Raw genomic sequence first — 23170 nt, 5'->3', positions numbered from 1 at the left:
AGCCATGTTGTCCAGGTGTATTTTGATACGGGTTTATATATCACACTTAATGAACAGAGATATGGAAAAGATATATATACAAAATTTCAACTACGTTTGAAGTGAATAATTTTGGTTTGGGATCTCTCCATATCGTACATGTAAAATTGTCTAATTTGGTATGATATGTTGGATTATTTTTCCATATTATACCTTCTGTATATTCTACTCCTGCAGACATGGTGTTTTACATATATGAATACAAGTCACAGATGTATATAAATATGACCTTAGAAATAACAAAAGGCATAGTATAGACTCTCTGACCTGTCAGTTCCATGTTTACACTATGTGACGGTTATGTCAGATGTGACGACAAATTGTCGCTTCCTATGATACGACAGCAGTAACGTACACAGCAACCTTTATACTCTGAGCTAGGACTGAATTCATATCGTATCATATTAACATGGACATGGTTGTAATTGGGTTCTAGGTATCCACATAGTTATTTGCTTTCTTGATGCACATCAAAGTGAACACCACAAAGAATTTATAACTTATGTGCATGTCATTGATACAAAGATCTGTAATGTAAGCAGACTTATGTATCTGCTGTTATATATACATTGCCATGTTGGAAAAATTGATGTACATAGTTGTTTGTTCCTCTGTATCAGTTGCCACTGATGATGGGTTGTACACCTGGAAACCGGTTTGGCTAATAATCATTTTAAGTGCAGCTCATGGTGTTTAGAAGATTTTCATAATCAAATATCTAGAAGGTGTAGAGCACCAACCATTCAGGAGTTTTGCCTTGCTGTTATATCTTTGCGCTAGTGTAAACTTTGAGTAATGGAGTTGAATAGAAGCTAGTGCACCGAAAGGTGGTTGTTCCCTGGAGTGGCAAGATGTAGTGAAATAATTTGGAGGTATATGAATAGCCAGAGCCTAAGTGTTTGTGTTAATGATGTGCAGAAGAGCAATTTCCATTGTAATAAATTGTGTTCTGAACCAACTGCTGCATGTGAAGAATTAATGCATTCAGATGATTGGTATATTATTTGACTTGGTACTAGTTTGGCTCGTATGTATTTATTCCCTTGCCACTCCAATTATAGCCTTACAGTAGTCTGAAATTGTGTTCTCTGTATAATGAAGTGTTCTGGACAGAATGCTTTTGAAGCGGATGGTAGGAACTCGACTCATGTACATAACAATTTGTGTGTGTCAGATTTCTGTACACAGTATGGCTCAGTTGTCCATTCAATGTACTTTCAACAAACATGTCCAAAAAGGCGGATTGTCTCCTGTCTCTAATTCCATAGTAAATTTGATGTTCAGATGTATGGAGTTTATACATCCCATGATTAAAACTTTGTTGTCCACGTACCTAGAAAACCAAGTTGTGTGGATAGGGGCAGAATGTTAAGCTGGTTCATCAGAACCTACCATAAAGAAGTTAGCTATACCTACAGTTGGAGAGCCCAGAACCATACCTCACTTATTTCATAATACAGACATCAAAAAAGTTTTGCAGCACCCTGCTTCCCAGAACTCGTGAAGATATTGCATTACAGACACAGTCCCTTCAACTGTTCAGAGATGTCACTAAACCTGCCCAAAGATGTAAACAACCTTGCATGAGCAGTGCCTACTAGATTGAAGTTGTTTACTACCCCTCTAATGGCCTCGAAATGTTCATTGTAAAACAACACAGCTTCAACCCACGTACCCCAACAAGTTACTACTGGTTTGAGAGATAAAGGCAAGTGTGGCAATTTTTCTTAGTAGGTCTTGATGCGTGCAGGAACCTTTAGAAACACTTTTGTTGTGGATCAGATCAGATCAGATTAGATTAGATTAGTTTAATACTTGTTCCATAGATCATGAATACGACACTTCGTATTGATGTGGAACGTGTCAGGTTAATAAAAGATGTCTGTACAAGATATTACATTACACAAAATATTGCATGACACTAATGTTTAAGTTTGTTCCCCCCCTTACTTCATATCTAAAAATTCAGCCAATGAGTAGAAGGTGTTGTCATCTAGAAATTCTTTTAATTTATTTTTAAATGTTAGTTGGCTATCTGTCAGGCTTTTGATGCTGTTTGGTAGGTGACCAAAGACTTTTGTGGCAGCATAATTTACCCCTTTCTGTGCCAAAGTCAGATTTAACCCTGCATAGTGAAGATCATCCTTTCTCCTGGTGTTATAGCTATTACTTTTGAACTGGGTTGGATTATTAACAACATATTTCATAAGTGAATATATATACTGTGAGGTTACTGTGAGGATCCCTAGATCCTTAAATAGATGTCTGCAGGATGACCGTGGGTGGGCTCCAGCAATTATTCTGATTACACATTTTTGAGCAATGAGTACTTTTCTACTCAACGATGAATTACCCCAGAATATGATGCCATATGAAAGCAGTGAAAGAAAGTAGGCATAGTAATCTAATTTACTGAGATTCTTATCACCAAAATTTGCAATAACCCTAATAGCATACGTAGCTGAACTCAGACATTTCAGCAGACCATCAATGTGTTGCTTCCAGTTTAACCTCTCATCAATGGACACACCTAAAATTTTTGAAAATTCTACCAAAGCTACAGACTTCTGTTCAAAGTCTATATTTATTACTGGAGTTGTGCCATTTACTGTACGGAACTGTATATACTGTGTTTTATCAAAATTTAAAGAGAGTCCGTTTGCTGAGAACCACTTAATAATTTTGTGAAAAACATCATTTACAATTGCATCACTTAGTTCTTGGTTTTTGGATGTTAGTACTATACTTGTATCATCAGCAAAAAGAACTAACTTTGCATCTTGATCAATGTGGAATGGTAAGTCATTAATGTATATCAAGAACAGTAAAGGACCTAAGACCGAACCCTGTGGTACCCTGTACTTGATAGCCCCCCAGCTTGAGGAATCAGCTGTTGTTTTAACATTACATGAACCACTTATTTCAACTTTCTGCATTCTTCCAGTTAAGTATGAATTAAACCATTTGTGCACTGCCCCCCTCAAACCATAGTGATTTAGCTTATCTAAAAGAATTCCATGATTTACACAATCAAAGGCCATTGAGAGATCACAAAAAATACCAATGGGTGATGTCCAGTTATTCAGAGCATTTAATATTTGATCAGTGAAAGCGTATATAGCATTTTCTGTTGAAAAGCCTTTCTGAAAATCAAACTGACATTTTGTTAGTACTTTATTTTTACAAATATGGGAGGCTACTCTTGAATACATTACTTTCTCAAAAATTTTTGATAGAGATGTCAGAAGAGAGATTGGGCGGTAGTTGTTGACATCCGACGTATCCCCCTTTTTATGCAATGGTTTTACAGTGGCTTATTTCAGTCTATCAGGGAAAACACCCTGCTCCAAAGAGCCATTACATACGTGGCTGAGAATCCTACTTATCTGTGGGGAACAAGCTTTAAGTACCTTGCTGGAAATGCCATCAATTCCATAAGAGCTTTTACTTTTCAGTGAGTTTATTATTTTACTGATTTCAGAGGGAGAGGTTTATTTACATTCAGAGACATTGAACATACTTTTTCAGCAAGGCGATGTACTCCATAAGCAGAGCAAGTCACATGAATCAAATTGGCATAAAATACTCAGAGGGCTTTTCTTGCTTTGATCATGCAGGGAGCAGCATCTTAAATAAACACAGACACCCTTTCGTCTGCAGAAGGTTCTGGAAATATTTTTCTAATACTCTCATTCACAAACCTGGCGATCGTAGAATGATTTACTTTTTCAAATTCTTTGCAGGCCACTAAATAGGAAGAAGAAGGCTCTTCTTTTAAAGCACCAACAATTAAATTTGCGATGTAAAGGCCACAAGTGTCTGTAGTTTTGTCAACAGAAATCCAGAGAATGCCGTCCTTCACTTCATTGTATATTTCTTCCAGAACATTTTTGTAAATTATAGATATGTAATTTTTACACAGTGTTGATTCATATGGTATATTTTGATTTAAGCAATATTTGTGCAGAAAACCTTTGAGGGTTGGGTTTGTAAGTTTGTGAAGAGGAATGTTGCTTGCAATGAATTCTTCACATAGATCCATGTTAAACAGACTTTTTTGATTGTCTTTAGCCAAATCTCTGCTACTGCAACTTGCTACTGTGAGATGTTGTTGTCATGTTCCTTTTTTCTGCATTCCTGCCATATGAAGACTTGTCTTGACATGCTGGTGTATCTGAAACTTTTTTACCTAGTGTATTACATGAATTGATTTTCCTGAAACAGTGCCTGGAAAGTCAATTAAAAGTTTGTGTTCTGGGTGTAATGCATTATAATGTGACCATGTAATCGTACTTGGCAGCTATATTCTGCAATGCAAATTTATGTAACAGTTAATGTATCATTCTATAAATAATATTGACTTTATCTGCGTATGTATTATCCTCTGAAAGTCAGTATGATAATGCTAACATTATACGTTTATTGTATCAGTGACCATGTTAAATTCCGTGTCTTTTACATGGTGCACTATAATACTTACAGCATGAAGTACAAGTGTGTGTTGGATAACTTAATAACTGTGTGCTTGGGCTTATGAGTATCTTTTTTTGTAAGAAGTCTGGTGGCTACAAGATTTTACAGCCTGAAAATTTTTTCGGTTCTACCATGAACTGTTTTTATTGTGTACAATTTGATTAAAATCTTAAATTGTAATGTTACAACAGTTCAGTTTGTATTATGATACGTTATATGTTAATTTTGTGTGTGTGTGTAATACAGACACAGAAATAGGTCAATCTTGGACACAGAAATAGGTCAATCTTGGACGCATGAATTTCAAACCTACTTCTTACAAACATTTAAAGTTTGATATACCCTGTGATACATGTACAAAGTTGTATGTAATTGAAACATTGAGTGCCATTTCAGTTACATTTCCGCATTTGATAATTTCCTACCATAAATTAGGTAATTTGTGACTGAGTGTGTAAAGTAGCCAATATTGATATATAGAACCATGGTTCTGATGTATATTATCTTTGTTTTTTAAAGGACCAGCTTCACTCCATACCACTAACTGTATATTACACCTACTTTTCAATAATGGATGCTAGGTATATATTGTTTTAAATTTTAAACTGTTTACCTGTATTAAGCAAAGGAAAATCCAAGATGGCACAATGACAATATTGCACAACAACTCACAATATAGAGCGGACACTGAGTTGCAGACAGGCACAACAGAAAGACTACTATGCATTTGTCCTTTCACCTAAAAGGCCTTCTACGACATAAAACACACATTCACAGATGCACAACTCTTACACACATGACTACTGTCTCTGGCCACTGAGGCCAGACTGAATGCAGTAACTGTGCGTAATGGGAGAAGCAATTTGTTGGATGGTGGGGGAAGGAGGAGGCTGTGGTAGGGAGAGGGAGATAGAAAAGAATAGCAGAGTAGGGGTGGGCAAAGTTGCAGTGCTGCTTGCGGAAGCATGCAGAGACAATGTGGGGGGAGGGTAGGGTTGCTAGCTACAGTCAGGACATTATGTTGATGGCGGCGGTGGTGGGGGGGGGGGAGGAGCAGAAAAGGAGAGAATTAAAAAGACTGTCAATGCATTAGTGGAACAGTGGGCTGTTAGTGCTGCAGTCGAAACAGGAAAAGGGATTGGTAGTTGAAGGAGAATGACTAATGAAGCTTAAGACCAGGAGGGTTATGGGAATGTAGGATATATTGCATGAAGAGTTCTCACCTACACAGTTCAGAGAAGCTGGTGTTGGTAGGATGTATCCAGATGGCACAGGCTGTGAAGCAGCCGTTAAAATGAAGAATGTTGTGTTGGGTGCCATGCTCAGCAACTGGCTTGTCCAGCTGTCTCTGAGCTAAATTTTAGCGGCGGCCATTTGTGCGGACAGACAGCGTGTCAGTTTTCATTCCCACATAGAACACAGCTTGGTGGCTGGCAGCTTAGCTTGTAGATCGCATGACTGGTTTCCAGACAGCCATATATTTGATGGGGTAGATAATGAATGTGGCCAAACTGGAGTAGGTGATGGTGGTGGGAGGATGTGTGGAACAGGTCTTGCATTTAGGCCTTTCGGGGTTATGAGCCATGAAGCAGGGGGTTGGGAGTAGGGGTGGAGCATTGGCAGGCAGGGATATTGTGTAAATTGGGGGAGGGGGCAGTGAAATACACTGTGTGGGAGGGATGGAAAGGATAGTGGGTAGGATAGTCCTCATTTCAGGGCACAATGAGAGGTAGTTGAAATCCTGGCAGAGAATGTGATTCAGTTGCTCCAGTCCTGAGGTGTTACTGAGTCACAATGGGAACACTCCTTTGTGGCCAGACAGTGGGAATGCTGGGTGACTGGAGAGATAAGGCACAGGAGATTTGTTTCTGTACAAGCTTAGGAAGGTAATTTCAACCTGTGAAGGCCTCAGAGAGGCCCTTGGTATATTTTGAGATGGACTGCTCATCACTAAAAATGCTAAAGGTGGCTATTCTGTATGGAAGGCACTTCGTGATATGGAATGAGTGGCAGCTGTTGAAGTGGATGTATTGCGGGTGGTCGTTAGATCTGATATGGACAGAGGTACTGATGTAACCATCAAGGTGGAAGTCAACATTGAGTAAGGTGGCTTGTTGGAGCAGTTGAAGCAAATGGGGGAGGTTCTGGATGAATGTGGATAATGTGTGCTCACCCTTGGTCCAGATCACAAATATGTCATCAATGAATTTGAACCAGGGAGGGTCTTTGGGGTTCTATGTGATTATGAAGGAATCTTCTAGATGGTCCAGGAATAGCTTGGCATTGGATGGTGCCATACAAGTGTCCATTGCCTTACCATGGATTTGTTTGTAGGTGATGCCTTCAAAGTTGGAGTAATTGTGGGTGAGAATATAATTGGTTATTGTGACCAGGAAGGAGGTTGCAGGTTTGGAGTAATTTGGGCATTGGGAAAGGTAGTGTTCAGTAGCAGCAAAGCTGTAGACATTAGGGGTGTTAGTATAGAGGGAGATGCTAATAACAGTGATGAACTGGGTGCGGGTAACAGTACAGGGTCTGTGGACAATTGGTGGAGGAAATGGTTGGTATCAGACTTCACCTAGTAGGTCATCCTCAACCCAACAAGCCACCTTCCCTGACGTTGACCTCCACCTCAAAGATGGCTACATCAATTTGTCAAACCTAGCAACCACCAACCCCCACTTCAACAGCTAACACCCACCCCATACATAGACCCTAACCACCCATGGCCATCACATCTCAAGTGACAAGGAGTCCCTCTCAAAATATACCAAGGATCTGACTGGGGTCTTCACAAACCTAAATGACCCGCCCAAGCTTGTACAGGAGCAGATCTCTTGTACCTTTTCTCTGCAGTCACATATGACCTTCCATATTCCCACCATCTGGCCACGAAGGAGCATTCCCCTCATGACTCAGTACCACTCAGAACAGGAGCAACTGAGTCACATTTTCCATCAGTATTGTTACTACCATCATCATGCCCTAAAATGAGAAATATTCTACCCACTATCCTTCCCGTCCCTCCGACAGTGATATTTTGCTGCCCTCTGAACTTACACATTATTCTTCCCCATCTCTACACCATCCTTGCTCCCAACCCCTTACTTCATAGCCCCTATCCCTGCAATAGACCTACATACAAGACCAGTCCAATACATCCTCCCACCACCACCTACTCCAGTCCAGTTATAGGCAGCACCTATCCCATCACAGGCAGGGCTATCTATGAAACCAATCATGTAATCTGCAAACGAAGCTAAAACCACTGTGCTTCTTTCTACAAGGAGATGACCATCAACAAGCTGTCTGTCAGCAAGAAAGACTAACCGTCAAACTGTGGCCAAGAGACAGCTGCATCTCACAGTTGCTAAACATGCTGCCCAACGTAACTTGCTTCACTTTAATGACTGTTTCACAGCCTGCACCATCTGTGTTCTTCCCATCAACGCCAACTTTTCCGAACTGCAGGGAAAATTCTCACCTGTGCAATACATCCTACATTCGCAGGTAGACCCCCAGGCCTGAACCTTTGCTAGTCCATGTCCTCCACCAATGTATTCCCTTCCCTGCCCCCACTCAAGCACTACACAGCCTTCTATTCTGCCAATACACCCACTAGTCTTTTCCATCTGCCCTAGTTATCTTCTCTATTTCGGCTCCTCTGCCACCCCCGCTGTGCCCCTCCCCCCCACCCCACCCCCGCCCCCACCCTCGCTAAACTAAAAGTCCTGACTGCAGCTAGCAGCCTCGCCCTGTTCCTGTCATGTGCCAGCATGCTTCCAAAACCAGCACTGCATCTTTGCTCAACCCCTTCTCACCCCAGCTTCCTCTTTACCCCCACCGTCCTCAGCTTTCTTTACATGTCAGGCACAGTTGCTGTGTGCTGGCCTCAGTAGCTGGAGGCAGTGGTCATGAGTGTGTGAGTTGTGCTTGTGTGAATGTGTGGGTTCTGTACTTTACACCAAGAAGGCCTTTTGACTGAAAGCTCAAATGTATAGCAATCTTTCTGCTGTGCCTGTTGCAACTCAGTGTCTCCTCTATATACTGAGCAGGAATCTATCCTTTTATAATGTTGTCATAATGATATATTAACATAGTAAAATTATTTATGTCCTTTAATTTGAAAAAAAAAGTGCAGTCTTATTATATTCAGATCTGCTGGATGATTAAATATCGAAGCTACATGCAGCAGTATTAAGTTTTATAGCATTATTTTGGTGGCATATATAAAACTGAATTTTATCAAATAGTTGAACACTATTTGAATAATTTTTTATAGTAATATTATTGATTTTATTACATTTGATAGTACATAGACAGTGTATAAATATGTGTAGAAACAGTAGCTTTTCTTTAGACTAGAGCATTTGTTTCTCTCATTATTTTCATATTAGCACAAGTAAGAACAAATAAATTCTAGTAGTTTAGTTGTTGATAATTTTGAGTTATGTGCACAGCATTAATTTCTGACAACTTCTTCTCTTTCAAAAGCTATTATCCAACTTATTCCATGTTCTTGGAGATTTCTTTCAGACTGGAATTAATAATTAATGCAGGAATGGTGTAATTTATCCACAAACATTAGTATCATAAATATGTTTCATAAAAGGAGTTCTTTAAACACTCATACAGATCTTCTCTGCTTCAGTTACTGAGTAAAAACTTTTAGTGGTGAATTTCCAAATGATTTACTACCCTTCAACAAAACTTGACCTAAGTAGTTAGCATAAATATTTTCAGCTTTGTCCTTTATGTTCGTGTGTAACTACATCTTCATCAATTTATCTAGCAGTTATTAAATGAAATTTTGATTCGATTCATTATCGTGATGTTTCAGGTCGTCTCAAATGTCCAATGGAAACTACGTACTTCTTCCTTCTGCAGTGCAAGTAATATGAGCATGATGGGGAATAACTTTGGTGACTTCACCTGTAGTACATGCCTACAAAGATTTTCATCAAAATACAGCCTCATAATGCACGTGTTCATTCATATTGATGCTGTGGATGTGCCATCACATGTTTGTAGATGTTGTGGTGAAGTGTTTCACAGTGATAATTGTCTGAATAAGCACATGATGAAAAAAGAGGAAGATAGGACTCTAATTGCTCACCCACTTGCTGACACCAGGAAGTTACATAAATGTAGTGGTATGTGTTCATGTGGGCAGTTTACAAACATTGATCATATATCACAGAGGTGCTATAGTGAACCCGATAACTACTCTCTTTGTCGAAACAACTCTAAATTAGTTTCTACATGCACAGTACACACAAAGCCATACAAATGTGGCAAATGTTGCAAATCCTTTGCTTATGCTTCTCGTCTCCAAGCCCATGCTGTAGTGCATTCTGGAATAAAGTCATACAAATGTGATGTTTGTGGCAAACTGTTTGCAAGATGTGATCATCTTAAAAATCACAAATTAGTGCATTCTAAAGTAAAGTCATACAAATGTGATGTTTGTGGCAAACTGTTTGCTAGAGTTCATAATCTCAAGAATCATGCTTTAGTGCATTCTGGAGTGAAATCATACAAATGTGATACTTGTGGCAAATTGTTTGCTCGAGTTCATAATCTCAATGCCCATGCAGTAATGCATCTTGGGGTGAAATCACACAAATGTCATGTTTGTGAAAAATTGTTTACTAGAATTGATAATCTCAAAAGCCATATCCTATTGCATTCTAAAGTGAAGTCACATAAATGTAATGTTTGTGGCAAAATGTTTGCTAGAGCTGATTATCTCAAATACCATGAGCAAGCACTGCATCCTGGCATGAAACCACATAAATGTGATGTGTGTGGCGAATCTTTTGCTACCCTTCGTGATGTCAAGTACCATTTATTAGTACATTCTGGGGCATAATCACGGCAGTGTAATGTCCATCATAATTACTGGAGTTGGTGTACTTAATGTCCATTTAGTAGCGCATTCTCATATGAAGGAAATCTTTTGCAAGGATTTTTTATCTCAAAATTCATATGCTAGATGCATTCTTAAATTAAGAGACATATAGCTTCAGATAAAATAATGAAAGATGCTCATACTAGTTGTGTGCACACAAAGTTTGCACTTAGTTAATTGTTTGAACATTATTGCGAGATTTGCCATGGGAGTTTTATTTGTGTGTGTGAATGTGTCCTTCTTTGTCACAATAAATATCCATATTTTTTTGTGACACATATATTTTGTATGTGTAAGCAGAGGAAAGTGGATATAAAAAAGATGATCTCTGTTTCTGTAGTTTTGTTCCATAACTTGTTTATAGCATTGATGTGCAGCTGTTCGAAGATTCTGGCAAGCATGCTTAAGATTAATATTTGAGTCCTTTTATTTGTCTAAAAGGATAGAAAAGCATGTGTGCAGTGGGAGACTTGTACCGGAATGTGTAGTTAGTTAAAAAGTACCATATAATGTTAAAATTCAGTTCCAGGACTGACTTTTGCCATGCCCAATGTTTCTTGTAATACGTAAAGTACATAAATACCATTTCTGCTATAAACTCCATGGTTTTCTGTACTTCATCAAATTTGGCCTTTTTTCCTTCATTTTTATATATAATTGTTCCTAGCACCAGTAGATATGCTTAAGTTATTTAATTTGTGGATGACCTAACACTTGCACTGCAAATATTTTGGAAATGGAAGGTGCTATCAGTATGCGGTTTACACAGAACTGAATTTCATGCATATTTGCAGCTTATACACATTTTGAGACGTTTATGAAGGTACAGTTATTTGCAACAGTTACAAATTTTTAAATGGGACTGTGTCCATTGACATTAAAATCCGAAAAGTAGTGTAAATGAGAATGTCTACAGTGGTTTTGCAGGAAGCTAATTCAAGTAGTTTACAAGTTATTGTTTTGTGAATGCCGGCGGTGGTGCAACTACCGGTAGGGCCTCCCAAGCTGGACAGGTCTACATAGAGGATCCAGACAAAGTGTGTCTCACAATGTCCTGTCTAGTGTCCTGTCCCACCCTATTCTGTTCTGTCCCATCCTATACATTCCCTCCCTTTCCTTTTCCTCCTTGTGATTGTCTGGCAGCAGACACAGTCCCCTAATGTGGACAGCGGAAGATCCTAGGAAACCAGGACAACGTTGACGCACATAGGCCTTACTGCGAAGAGATGGATAGCTTTCTGTAGTCGTGGTGAAGACAAGCTATCTAAGGGGTAAGGCCCTGAAATAAAACCTTGGCAGGTGTCCAGGCCATGAGGTGGCAGCCCCACCAGGACACTCGGGGGCTGTGCGCTGATAACCCGCACCACCAAAAAACACATATCACAGAAACTAAAAGGAGAAACAGCCGGATGGATCTTATCTTAAGGATATGACCTTTGGCCTGAAAAGGAAAACCCGTATCGGTTTTTGGAATGTAAGGACGTAGAGAGAGGCAGGGAGTCTAAGACAGGTTGAAAAAGAGATGGAGAACTATCGACTAGATATATTGGGACTAAGTGAAGTAAGGTGGCCAGAATCTGGGGAATTCCAAACACAAAATGGTGAAGTGTTGCTGTATGCGGGTCAGACAGATGAGGACGCGATGCACAGGAATGGTGTAGGGCTCTTACTATCTAAAAGTAGCAAGAAGAGCTTACTGGAGTGGATTCGTCTCAGAATGGATAAAAACCGCACGCTTTAAAACAAATGTGCGATATGTCTCTGTAATTCAATGCTATGCACCTACTGAAATAGCTAAAGGAGAATTAAAAGATGCATTTTATACAGAGCTTAACGGAGTCCTTAGACAAACAAATTCTAGGGACATAAAAATTTTAATGGGTGACTTGAACGCAAAAGTTGGTTCAGAAAATGAAGGCTTGAACATATCATGGGCGTGCATGGCATGGGGATCAGGAATGTAAATGGTGAACTGTTGATAGATACATGCGCTGAACATGACTAGTCATTGGAGGCACATTGTTTCCACATCGTAACTGCCATAAGATAAGGTGGGTTTCTCCAGACCACGTTACCGAAAATCAAATAGACCACATAGTCATAAGCTGCAAGTTCCGACACTCTCTGTTAGATGTGAGAAATAGAAGAGGGGCAGACGTTGGAAGTGAGCACCACCTAGTTTTGGCGGAATTCAGACTGAAGATAGTGGCAAATAGAACCAAGCTCAATCATAGGTGCAAGAAAATAGAGGTGGCAAGATTAAAAGACCAACAGATCAAAGAAACATTTGCCCTTGAACTACAAAACAGATTCCAGGTCCTCTCTGAAGAAAACTTTATGGAAGAGGGAACTGAAACATGCTGGCAAAAAAATCAAAGACAGTTATTTAGATGTGGGAGAAAAAATCCTAGGATTTAAGGCACATCAAAGGAAGGAATGGATCTCCGATGCTACGTGGAATGAAATCAGCCACAGGAAAGAACTAAAACTTAAGTTAAATTTTTGTAAGACAAGAGCGCAGAAGAGCGAAGCGCATAAAGAATACATGGAGGTGAACAAAAAAGTGAAAACATTGCTACGTCGAGATAAAAGGAAATGGATAGATGAGCAAGCAAAATTATCAGAAGAGGCAGCAAGACAAGGAAATATGAAAGAGCTCTACAACATTACCAAACGGTTGTCAATGAAGAACTTCAGACTTGAAGGACCAGTTAAGAACAAGAATGGTGTGATGCTTACAACTCAACAGGCACAGCTACAGAGATGGGAGGAGCACTTCAGGGAACTGTTAAATTGTGAAGACAACCAAGAGGAACAGGTAAGAGATGTTCCAGAGGAAGTCGAAGAAGATCAAGATATAAATTTGCAGTGCCCCACAATGGACGAAATTAGAATTGCCTTGAAAACACTAAAAAATACAAAGGCTCCAGGCCTAGACAACATAGCACCGGAGCTCTTACAAGCCGATATTGAAAGTACTGTTAAAATGCTCCATCCTTTGCTGAAGCATATTTGGCTTGAAGAGAAATCTCCAAAGGAGTGGAAAAATGGCTTGGTGGTAAAGCTCCCAAAAAAAGGGAAATTTGTCAGACTGTAACAACTGGCGTGGTATTACAAAGGTCCTCACCAGAATTATTTTAAACAGAATTAAAGAATCCCTTGAAAAGCAACTGCTTAAAGAACAGGCCGGTTTTAGGGCACAACGCAGCTGTGTTGATCTTATTAACACTCTTGGAATCATCTTAGAGCAAAGCAAAGAATTCCAAGCAACCATGTACCTGGCATTCATTGATTTTCAAAAGGCCTTCAATTCCGTGAAACATAAAGTGCTCTGGCAGATGTTGCAGAAGTATGGCATACCACAGAAGATCTTAAACATCATAAAAGATCTATATGATGGCTACGAATGCTGCACAAGGGAAATATGACAGAGCCCATAAAAGTAACAATTGGAGTCCGGCAGGGTTGCATTTTGTCACCAACACTTTTTCTACTCATTCTAGACTCTGTTATGAGAAGAGTCACGGCAGGCAGGAGACGAGGAATCCAGTGGGGGATCCACAAACATCTGCAGGATTTGGATTTTGCGGACGACATAGTTTTATTAGCTCCAAGGCTGACTGATATGCAAGCTAAATTAAACTTGCTGAAAGAAGAAGCAGAGACTGCTGGCCTCAAGATAAATACAGGCAAAACAAAGGAAATGAGAGTAAATTCACAGAACATGGAGGTGCCCCTGTTAATAGGTGAGCAGTGAGTGGAGACTGTCAACTCATTCCTGTATCTGGGTGGTTCAGTGGCAGAAGATGGTGGAGCTGGAGATGACGTGAAAAACCACATTAAAAAGGCATACAATTGTATCCAATATGGAAAAATAGAAATATCACATATAAAACAAAAATCTGTATTTTTAATACAAATGTGAAGGCTGTCCTCCTGTACGCCAGTGAAAGCTGGAAAATGGATAAAAAGATAACAACCCAGTTACAAAGCTTCATAAATAAATGTCTTCGACGCACCATGAATATCTGGTGGCCAGAAAAAATATGTAATGAGGAGCTCTGACGAATAACAAACCAGATACCTGTAGAAGACCAAACACGAGAGAGAAAGTGGGGCTGGTTGGGGCACACCTTGAGAAAACCAGATGGAGCCATCGAGTAAAAAGCATTGGAATGGAATCCCCAGGGAACAAGGAAGAGAGGAAGACAAGGGGCACATGGAAGAGGACAGTGGAAGGGGAAGCAAAAAGAGTTGGCAAGACCTGGGCAGAATTGAGGCAAATGGCCAAAGACAGAGACGGATGGCGAGTTCTCCCGGATGCCCTATGCCCCCATAGGGGCCAAAGGAATTAAGTCAAGTCAAGTCAAGCTAAGCTTTGTGAATATTGTAAACACCAACAGCTGGTTGTTCCATCCTGTTCCTTAGATACTAGGTGACGATGTTGTTTGTTTATATTTTGTTGTGTGACAGTCCTGCCAGTTATTGTGAGATACTGAATGCAGCATGACTTGCTTGAAAGATGGTATCTCCCAATGTGAAATAGTGGACATACTAATGGTTTTTCGTGATTGTAGGATTATCATTCGTTCGTATACCATGTTCATCAAAAAATATTCCAGTAGATGTCAACCATTGTGACAGTTATTTGTTAACCTCTTCAAACAATATTGGTTGCAGTGTCACCTGCTTGGAAGACGGCATTTTCCAGTGCAGAAAAAGTGGACATGCTTATGGTTTATGATGACTGCAGGAAGAATGCCGTTCATTTGTGTACTGTGTTCATCGAAAAATATCTCAGTAGATTTCAACCATTGCGACAGTTATTTGTAAACCTTTTCAGACAATTACCTAAAAGTGGTAGTGTAACTCCTAAAATATGTAACAGAATGAAATGTGTGACTGGAGAGGAGTGTGAAATAAATGTTGCGGTTGCTGTAGGAGTAGATCTGCAAAGTAGTTCCCGTGTAATTGCATGAGGAAGTGGCATGAGTCGTGCAAGTGTATGTACTACGCGTTCTGCATCATAATACACTCCATCCATATCACATATCTCTCCATAAAACACTGCATGGAAATGATTTTGTGAATCGTGTGAACTTTTGTACATGGACGTTAAGACATGATACTTTGTACATGTCATATATCTTGTTTATAAAGCAACATTTACTAATCATAGCGAAGCAAGTCTCAAAAACATGCACCACTGGGTTGTTGACAATTCCCATTTTCTTCGTTGGGTGGAATGTCAACATCCATGGAGTTTAAATGTGTGGTGTGAAATAGTGCACCACCACATGATAGACCTGTCATTCATAGAGGGAACACTGGATTTACATAAGTATCTCACCTCCTAATGGACCATCTTCTGCAAATGTTAGAAGACGTTCCCCTTCAGACTAGAAGGAACCTGTGATATCAACATGACAGCTATCTGGTCCATAGTGCATGGCTATGATTGTGTCTCTTAAGGGATTGTTTCCTGATTGAGAGACTGGACAGGAAGGACGTGCACCTTGGATTTCTCATTTCCCAATTTGATGCCACTGGCATTTCCGTGGCAGAACCTGAAAGACACTGTCTACAAGGTCATACCAATGACACCAGAAGATGTGAAATGGCGTATTGCTGCTTCCTGTGCTGCAATTTCCACTGAAATGCTATAACATGTGCAGCAATCTTTGCATAGCAGACTGCAAGCTTTTACTGATACCATTGGTGGTCATGTATAGGCTTTGATGGTAGAGTGTTTCTTCACATGTCAGACCCCACAGTGGTACTGTATTCATCTTTGTTTGTCCTAGGTATTGTTGCATTTAACAACATGACACCTCTGGAGATATATTAACATCTGAATAGGGCTGCACAAATGCACTCGTGTCTGATTCACATTCATTTAAGCCACCACATGGTTCAAACAACTGTTCAACTTTACAATATTCAAACTATAATATCTCAAACTACTTGCTCTAGATTTCTGCAATAAATATGATTGACATTCTAATTTACTCTATGTACTTTTGGTTGTAGTACTGTCGGTAGGCTTTGTTCCATTGAAATATTTGTACCTTTTGTAAACACATTTGAAACTAATAATACTGTGTAGAGGCTGCAAAGGTGGGTCCCTGAAATCTGTGTATCAATGGTGCCTTCCATTGCCAAAATATTTGCAATAAAAGTTTTAGGTGATTCACACTGTGTTTACTTGTCATGTAGAAGGACTGAGTTTGTATTTTGCATCTGTAATAGTTCAAATTATGTAAATGTAGATGTGTAGCAGAAATTAATTCATTAGAAAACTTTTGCTCAGTGATACAATGATGTGAGACTTCCTGACAAATTAAAATCTGCGTGTTGGACGAAGAATCAAACCTGAGACCTTTGTGTTTCCTGGGCAAATGCTCAACTGACTGAGGTACACAAGGTCTTGGGCTTGATACCTAGTCCAGCACAGAGTTTTTAATCTGTCAGGAAGGTTCAATTTGCTGCACATTCCACTGCAGTACAAAAATTCATTTTTTAAACTCTTTGATGAATTGTTTTGTAGATTGTCAGGCTAGTTCACTGTTGAAGGGGTATCAGGAACAGTGACAAAAGTAATGGACATTCAACATATAGTAAAGGAAAAATGTTATTCAATAATGCAAACATATGTTCATTGTAACCTCTGTGTAGGAATGATCCTTGGAGAAATAGATGCAGTAGGCAGACACAGATAAACGTAGTGCACACTCCTTTAATAATCACAGACAGGTACAGTAAGATTTGATTGTACAATACAAAAGTTGCCTAAGGCAAGACAAAGAGAACTATATAAAATATATATCACACTTCACTGTTGCAGTAACTTGCTATTTTCAACACCTAGTCCACCTCAGCAGCCCCTTCCCCCCTTCATTTTTTTAAACAAAAAAGACCTTCAGCCCCATGAATGTCACAGAATCGACGTTTGAAAACCCATCTGCCTCATGTCCTGGTCATAGGAAATTTCTGCATGCCTGGCTTTACAGTCCCATGCTTGCTATTCGAACTGGTGTCACCTGTGTCTACTGTATGTGCATTGTCGACTGCTGGGTGAACCTGGCCCAGAGGTATGGAGGTGGTTTCCATCAAGTGTCCATATCCAGATGAGTCCGTTTAATCTGTTTGATAGGCACGGAGCAGTTGACCAAAGGACACCCATAGTCTCACAGAACTGTCTGCCAAACTAAAAACCGACTCCATTGAAGAGATGCATGCCGGCTAGACTGAGATCAATTTGGCTGATAGATGTAATATTGTGCCATAAACTAACTGTGCCTGTGTGTGTTCCATGTCTTCTTTAAAGGCTGGCTGCGACCCTAACAACACAGTCAGTAAAGCCTCAGTCCATGTAACCTAACTACACGTCAGCACTGCCGTCTGACTGTGGTGAATATTTCCACTGGCCCATTGCAGGCTGGAACTCATATGAATGTTGATGCAGCTGCACAGGTGAAACAGCTCCTGGAATAATGTGGACTCCAATTGTTGGCTCCTTTGGATTATTATTGTTTGGTGTGTGCCATCCTGCAATCCAACCAATGAATAGTGCCCTTGTCATGGTTGTGGCAGTGATGTCAGTGAAGGGGAAGGCCACACCTCAGGCCATCTCATGAAGCAGTCTACAGTGGTAACCAAATAACAGTAGTCATTGGTGTATGGTAGTGGTCTGACCAGAGACACACGGATGTGCCTAAACAGTTCTGTAGTCATGACAATGGATCCTGTTGGTACAGATTCACTTTGCACCTCTGGCAGTGATCGCACTGCCGTGCCCATTTATGACAGTCTTTATTGATTCCAAGCCCCACCACCTTTTTAGTCAGCAGCCATACAGTGGCTAGTAATCCTGGATGCAACAGTCCATGGAATGTATCAAAAACACCACGCCTAAAAAGCCTGGCTATGAAAACTTTTGTCATGCCATGCAAAACCTCGCACCACAAAGTTAAATGGCCTGATGGCGTCATCACTTGCTTGGAATGTCCTTGTTCCTGCAGGTTACATATCTCTGGTTCAAGTGCTTATGCACGTGTAATGTTGCCCCACTGTATGGTCTTCACACTTGCACAATATCTTGACAAAGTCAGAACTGTTTTTGCTGACTCTTATGCGGCACACATTTATGTGGCAAACATCTGTTGTGAATTGCAATATGTAGTTCACTTGTCTAATCAACCTAGGCAAGACATTTGGCACTTTTCTGGAATAGTGCTGTAATCAGTGCATGGTCTGTATAAATTGTGAAGGCTCTTCCTTCGATCAAATCTCTGAAGTGCTGGACTGCTGCATAGAGCTCTCTGTCAGTAGCACTCCATGACATTTGCACATCAGTAAGTTGATGGGGGAAAAAAAACACAAAGGTTGCGAAACCACTTCGATGAATTGTTGGAGTATTGCCCCCACAGCCATCTGCCTTGTTAGTCGTGAGAGTCAACAGTGCCTGAAACTACTGGCGCACCAGCAGGACTGCCTGCACAGCATACTCTCTTGCTTTCTCAAACACTGTCCCTTCTTCCAGATTCCCACATACCGTTTCTGATCCCATCATGTGTTTTCCTTTGTGCAGATTTGTTAATGGTGGCAGCAATATCACAGCCTGGAGTAAGTGCCACTGATAATAATTTAGCATTCCAAGGAATCTTCTTAGATCTTTGAATGTTTTTGGCCTAGGAACATTCTGAACGGCCATCAGCCATTCTGCAAGTGGTGTGAGCTCTCCCAGTGAAACCTCAAAATCCATGGATTTCACTTTGGCCTGACCGAAAATGCATTTGTCATTGTTCACCACTACACTGGCATCCCATAGCTGTGTAAAAACTTGCAGTACATGTTTCTTATGCTTGTCTTGCAACTGTGTACAGTATAGAATGTCATCCATATAACAGAATAAGCAGCTGAGTCCATGGAGGGATGGGGTGAGGTGGCACAGTTGTTAGCATACTGGACTCACATTCAGGAGGATGACAGTTAAAACCCATGTCCGGCCATCCTGATTTAGGTTTTCTCTAAATCGCTCCAGGCAAATGCCAGATTGGTTCCTTTGAAAGGGCACGGCCAACTTCCTTCCCCATCCTTCCCTAACCAGATGGGACCACTGACTTCACTGTTTGGTCCCCTCCCCCAAATCAACCAACCAACCAATCCACAGAGGACCTGGTGAATTACACAAAAATATTCAAATAACCCAAAGGGTGTGGTGACTGCCATCTTGACTATGTCAGACAGTGCCACCAGAATTTATGAGTATGTGCAGGTGAAATCAGCGATGGAGAAGATTGTTGCACCCACCACTGAATTGTCTGCATCCGTAACATTTGGTGTAGGATACTGATCCAGAATTGTCCTCGAATTTAATACCCAATAGTCATGCACAGCCTTCATGTGTCACTGCACTTCTTCACCATGTGCGTAGGTGAAGCCCATCGGCTTTCTGAAAGCCTTTTCACCACATTACTGATGTGCCTGTCTGTATCATTTTTTACTGTTGCAAACTTCTCAGGGCTGTGGCATGGTTGTCCTGGCATGGTGTGTATGAAATGATGTGTTTTATTCTGAACTGTTGCCTTAGCCTCTGACATAGAAAAAATACCTAAGAATTTGTTGAGAATGTGGCACCACCCCTTGTTGGGACTAGTGATTGTGATCAATGCCTTTTAGAGTAGTCCCCTCCTGATGTCCACTACAAAATTCAAATATTGAAAAACTAATCTACCCCCAGGATGGTCTCTGTAATGTTCACAGTGAAAAAGTTCCGTGCTAAGTGGTATTGTAAACTGAGAACTAACACTATACTCTGTAATTGTAATTCATGGCCATTAAATGGAAAGGTGTCGCTGTACTCTCTTGGTGAAACAACTCTCTCGGCAACTCACCAATATTCAAGTCTGTGTCACCAAACAGTCCTTCACTGACCATCTGTCTGTCACAAACAGTCGTTTGAATTGGTCTGTAGTATTTGTAAATCCAACACTCAGAAGTTGCCCTTCACATTCTGAGTTACTTGTTGTTTGATTGTGGCAGTAGAATTGCATCTCTTCAGTCTCTTCAAAGTTAAAATTCTCGCACCACATGTGCACTAACACCCTCCTAGGAACAGGCTCGAACGTACAGTCCACCTGCATGTTGTTTCCTGTGTGCTATATGTATTCCAACATTCAGTAGCCTCCTCTGGTGCTGCTGTCATTGAACTCGGGACACATACCGAATTGAACAGTTGGGCATGAATGATGCAATGGCTACAGAAGAGGGGGATTGGGGTGGGTGCCTGATAAATCTTGTGTGCTGCCATGGTGCACCTTTTAGATTTCGTCGAACGAGTTTGGGTACTGACATGATGCCATGCATTTGCGTGCCTTGTCTCTCAACCTCGGATGGAACCAGTATAAATGAATCTCATCATATTATAACCTCTCTTCACACTGTCTGTTGCCTTGCCAGTGCCAACAGCTGGATTTTACATCTGATGCACGCAGCTTGTTTTTACATCTGATGCATGAAGCTTGTTTTGCAGAGCTGCCACTTATGTGGCCAGAATCTGAATGCTTTCTGCTAGCTGCTTGGTGGTATGAACTGGTGCTTTTCCCTTGATGCTTGCTCTGGAACCATTGTGCTTGCCCATTTCTGAAATGCTTGTTTCGGGGTCTCCAGCTGAGAAATGATGCAGGCGACAGTGCTGCCAACTTTCAGTTCTGAGCATGCCACTATAGCCTCAGCTTTTTCTGCAGAAACAAATGGAGAGTTTATTGGTTTAATAATCAGAAAAACAATAAGATTTGGTATAATGGAAAAAAGATGCTGTAAGGCAAGACAAAGAAAACTGTCTAAAGATATATCACACTTCACTGTTGACAATATTGTGAAGATGCTGAGTCAACAGAAAGACTGCTAAACAAGTAATATTTCAACCAAAAGACTCTTCTGAATAAGAAAACATACACACACCCATTCATGCAGACACAACTCACACATGTGACCACTGTCTCTGGCCACCGAAGGCAGACTGCACTGTTGCAGTGACTTGTTATTTGCCAATCACTTGTCCACTAAAAGTGCATTTGATATTTTAAGATATTTTTGAAATGGTTATTTTATTACTAGTACTGCCATTAAGCTCTAAAGTTTTTTCTGTAAACTACTGCAAGTCTTTTGAACTAGTAGTTCCATGTTACAAGGGTTTTGTCGTTATGATTTTGATTGTAGAAGGGGAACTTGTGTGAGATGTTATTGGCAAGTTAATATAATGGAAGTCAAGTCCATAACATGAACAAAATATTGGTTTTGATTACTTGAAGCTATAATGAGTCTATCCTAATTTACCATTAAAGTTACAACAAAACATTCAAATTTTGCTTGTATGTTTTATAACAATGTTTTGCCTAAATTATTTCCTGTAAATTCAAGTTGTGTGAAATTGTATACGATTTTCATTTTAACAATAGAAATTTTGTAGTGATGAATCAAAGGAAATGATAATGTAAAGACTACTCTCTAACCTCACACTGAATAATATCAATTGTTATGTATCTCTGAGCAGGGGATGTACTGATGATGTGGAAGATGTGAAAAGTTAAATGTATGCCAGAGTGCACAAGACAGGGACACGGTCTGTAGTATGCCTAATGAGGTTGGTCATTATGTAAAGTCAGAACTTACGAGCAGTTAATAGAGTGACCACAGCAAATGTAATAAGAAACGAGATGTATTACCTCAGGAGAAGACTGAGCACTGCTCTGTGTGATTTATTTTGTGTCTGAAATAAATTTGGTTATTATAACATTGGATTGCTTGTAAGTACTGTGGCATGTTCTCTTGTAGTAGTGTGGCTGATCTACAACCTGAGGCAAGACGAATATCAGATTGCAGTTATTGTGGAAATTTTCTGCTGTAAATGCCGATTACCAGCATTCAGTAAATTGTCTACATCACATGCAGCAAGAGGTATGAATGCAACCTATATTACGTCAAGAGGATAATGTAGTACATGCTAGTTATTACATGGAGCCATTGTTAAGAGCAGTTAGAATGGATGCAGTTTGTTGACCATCAAAAGGCCAGATCTAAAATTTGGGTACGTAGTATTGAAACAGGGAAAAGGTAAATATTTGTGGTTTTTTGTGCAATACAAAGTGTAAAAATATTTAGTCTTTGCTATTTGATGAAAATTTCCTTGTAAATCCATTCATATTATGTAACTGTGTGTGTGACTAGAACTTACTAAAGATTTGAGCGCAATTATTGCTTCACTGTAAACTGGGATAGTGTGCATTTTCGTATGTTTTTTATGCAGCCTGGTTCTAATATAAAGAGGCCTTCAGCCATTCAACATGACAACCCTTATTCAAAATCATTAAAGTAAGAGGTAACTATTTTCATACATTTAGAAGTAAAGTAATAAGTATTTTGTTGAAAGTATTTTACAGAAACAGGTTTTTCATTTTACTACTACTGGCATAGTAGAAGTGATTATTTTGTTGTTTCTTCAAGCTCATGAAAGTTAAAACAGTTGCACACGTTATTGGTTAACTAAAGTCCACAGATATGAGAGTGGCTTGAAGACCTCTTAACTAACAGAATCCAGTATGTTGTCCTCAATGGTGAGTGTTCATCAGAGACCAGGGTATCATCAGGAGTGCCCCAGAGAAGTGTGATAGGTTCAAATGGCTCTGATCACTATGGGACTTAACTGCTGAGGTCATCAGTCCCCTAGAACTCAAAACTACTTAA

The 23170-nt window shown here is 40.0% G+C and overlaps 1 protein-coding gene across 6 annotated transcripts in view; it reads left to right on the top strand.

The window, feature by feature from the left end:
• Window positions 1-23170, top strand: part of LOC126108126 (zinc finger protein 83-like) — a 107300-nt gene that overhangs the window by 70896 nt on the left and 13234 nt on the right. For 4 of the 6 annotated variants that reach the window (XM_049913373.1, XM_049913372.1, XM_049913374.1 and 1 more), the window contains one exon: window positions 9353-10999. In XM_049913373.1, the coding sequence (XP_049769330.1) occupies window positions 9353-10384 (1032 nt within the window). In that variant the 3' untranslated portion in view covers window positions 10385-10999. Of the gene's footprint in view, window positions 1-9352; window positions 11000-22261; window positions 22385-23170 lie in introns of those variants that run through there. The other 2 variants (XM_049913376.1, XM_049913377.1) reach the window with 1 other exon arrangement.

The sequence above is a fragment of the Schistocerca cancellata genome, chromosome 11 (genome assembly GCF_023864275.1).
Source record: "Schistocerca cancellata isolate TAMUIC-IGC-003103 chromosome 11, iqSchCanc2.1, whole genome shotgun sequence".
Lineage (NCBI taxonomy): Eukaryota > Metazoa > Arthropoda > Insecta > Orthoptera > Acrididae > Schistocerca > Schistocerca cancellata.
This window is presented reverse-complemented; position numbering and strand designations above follow the sequence as displayed.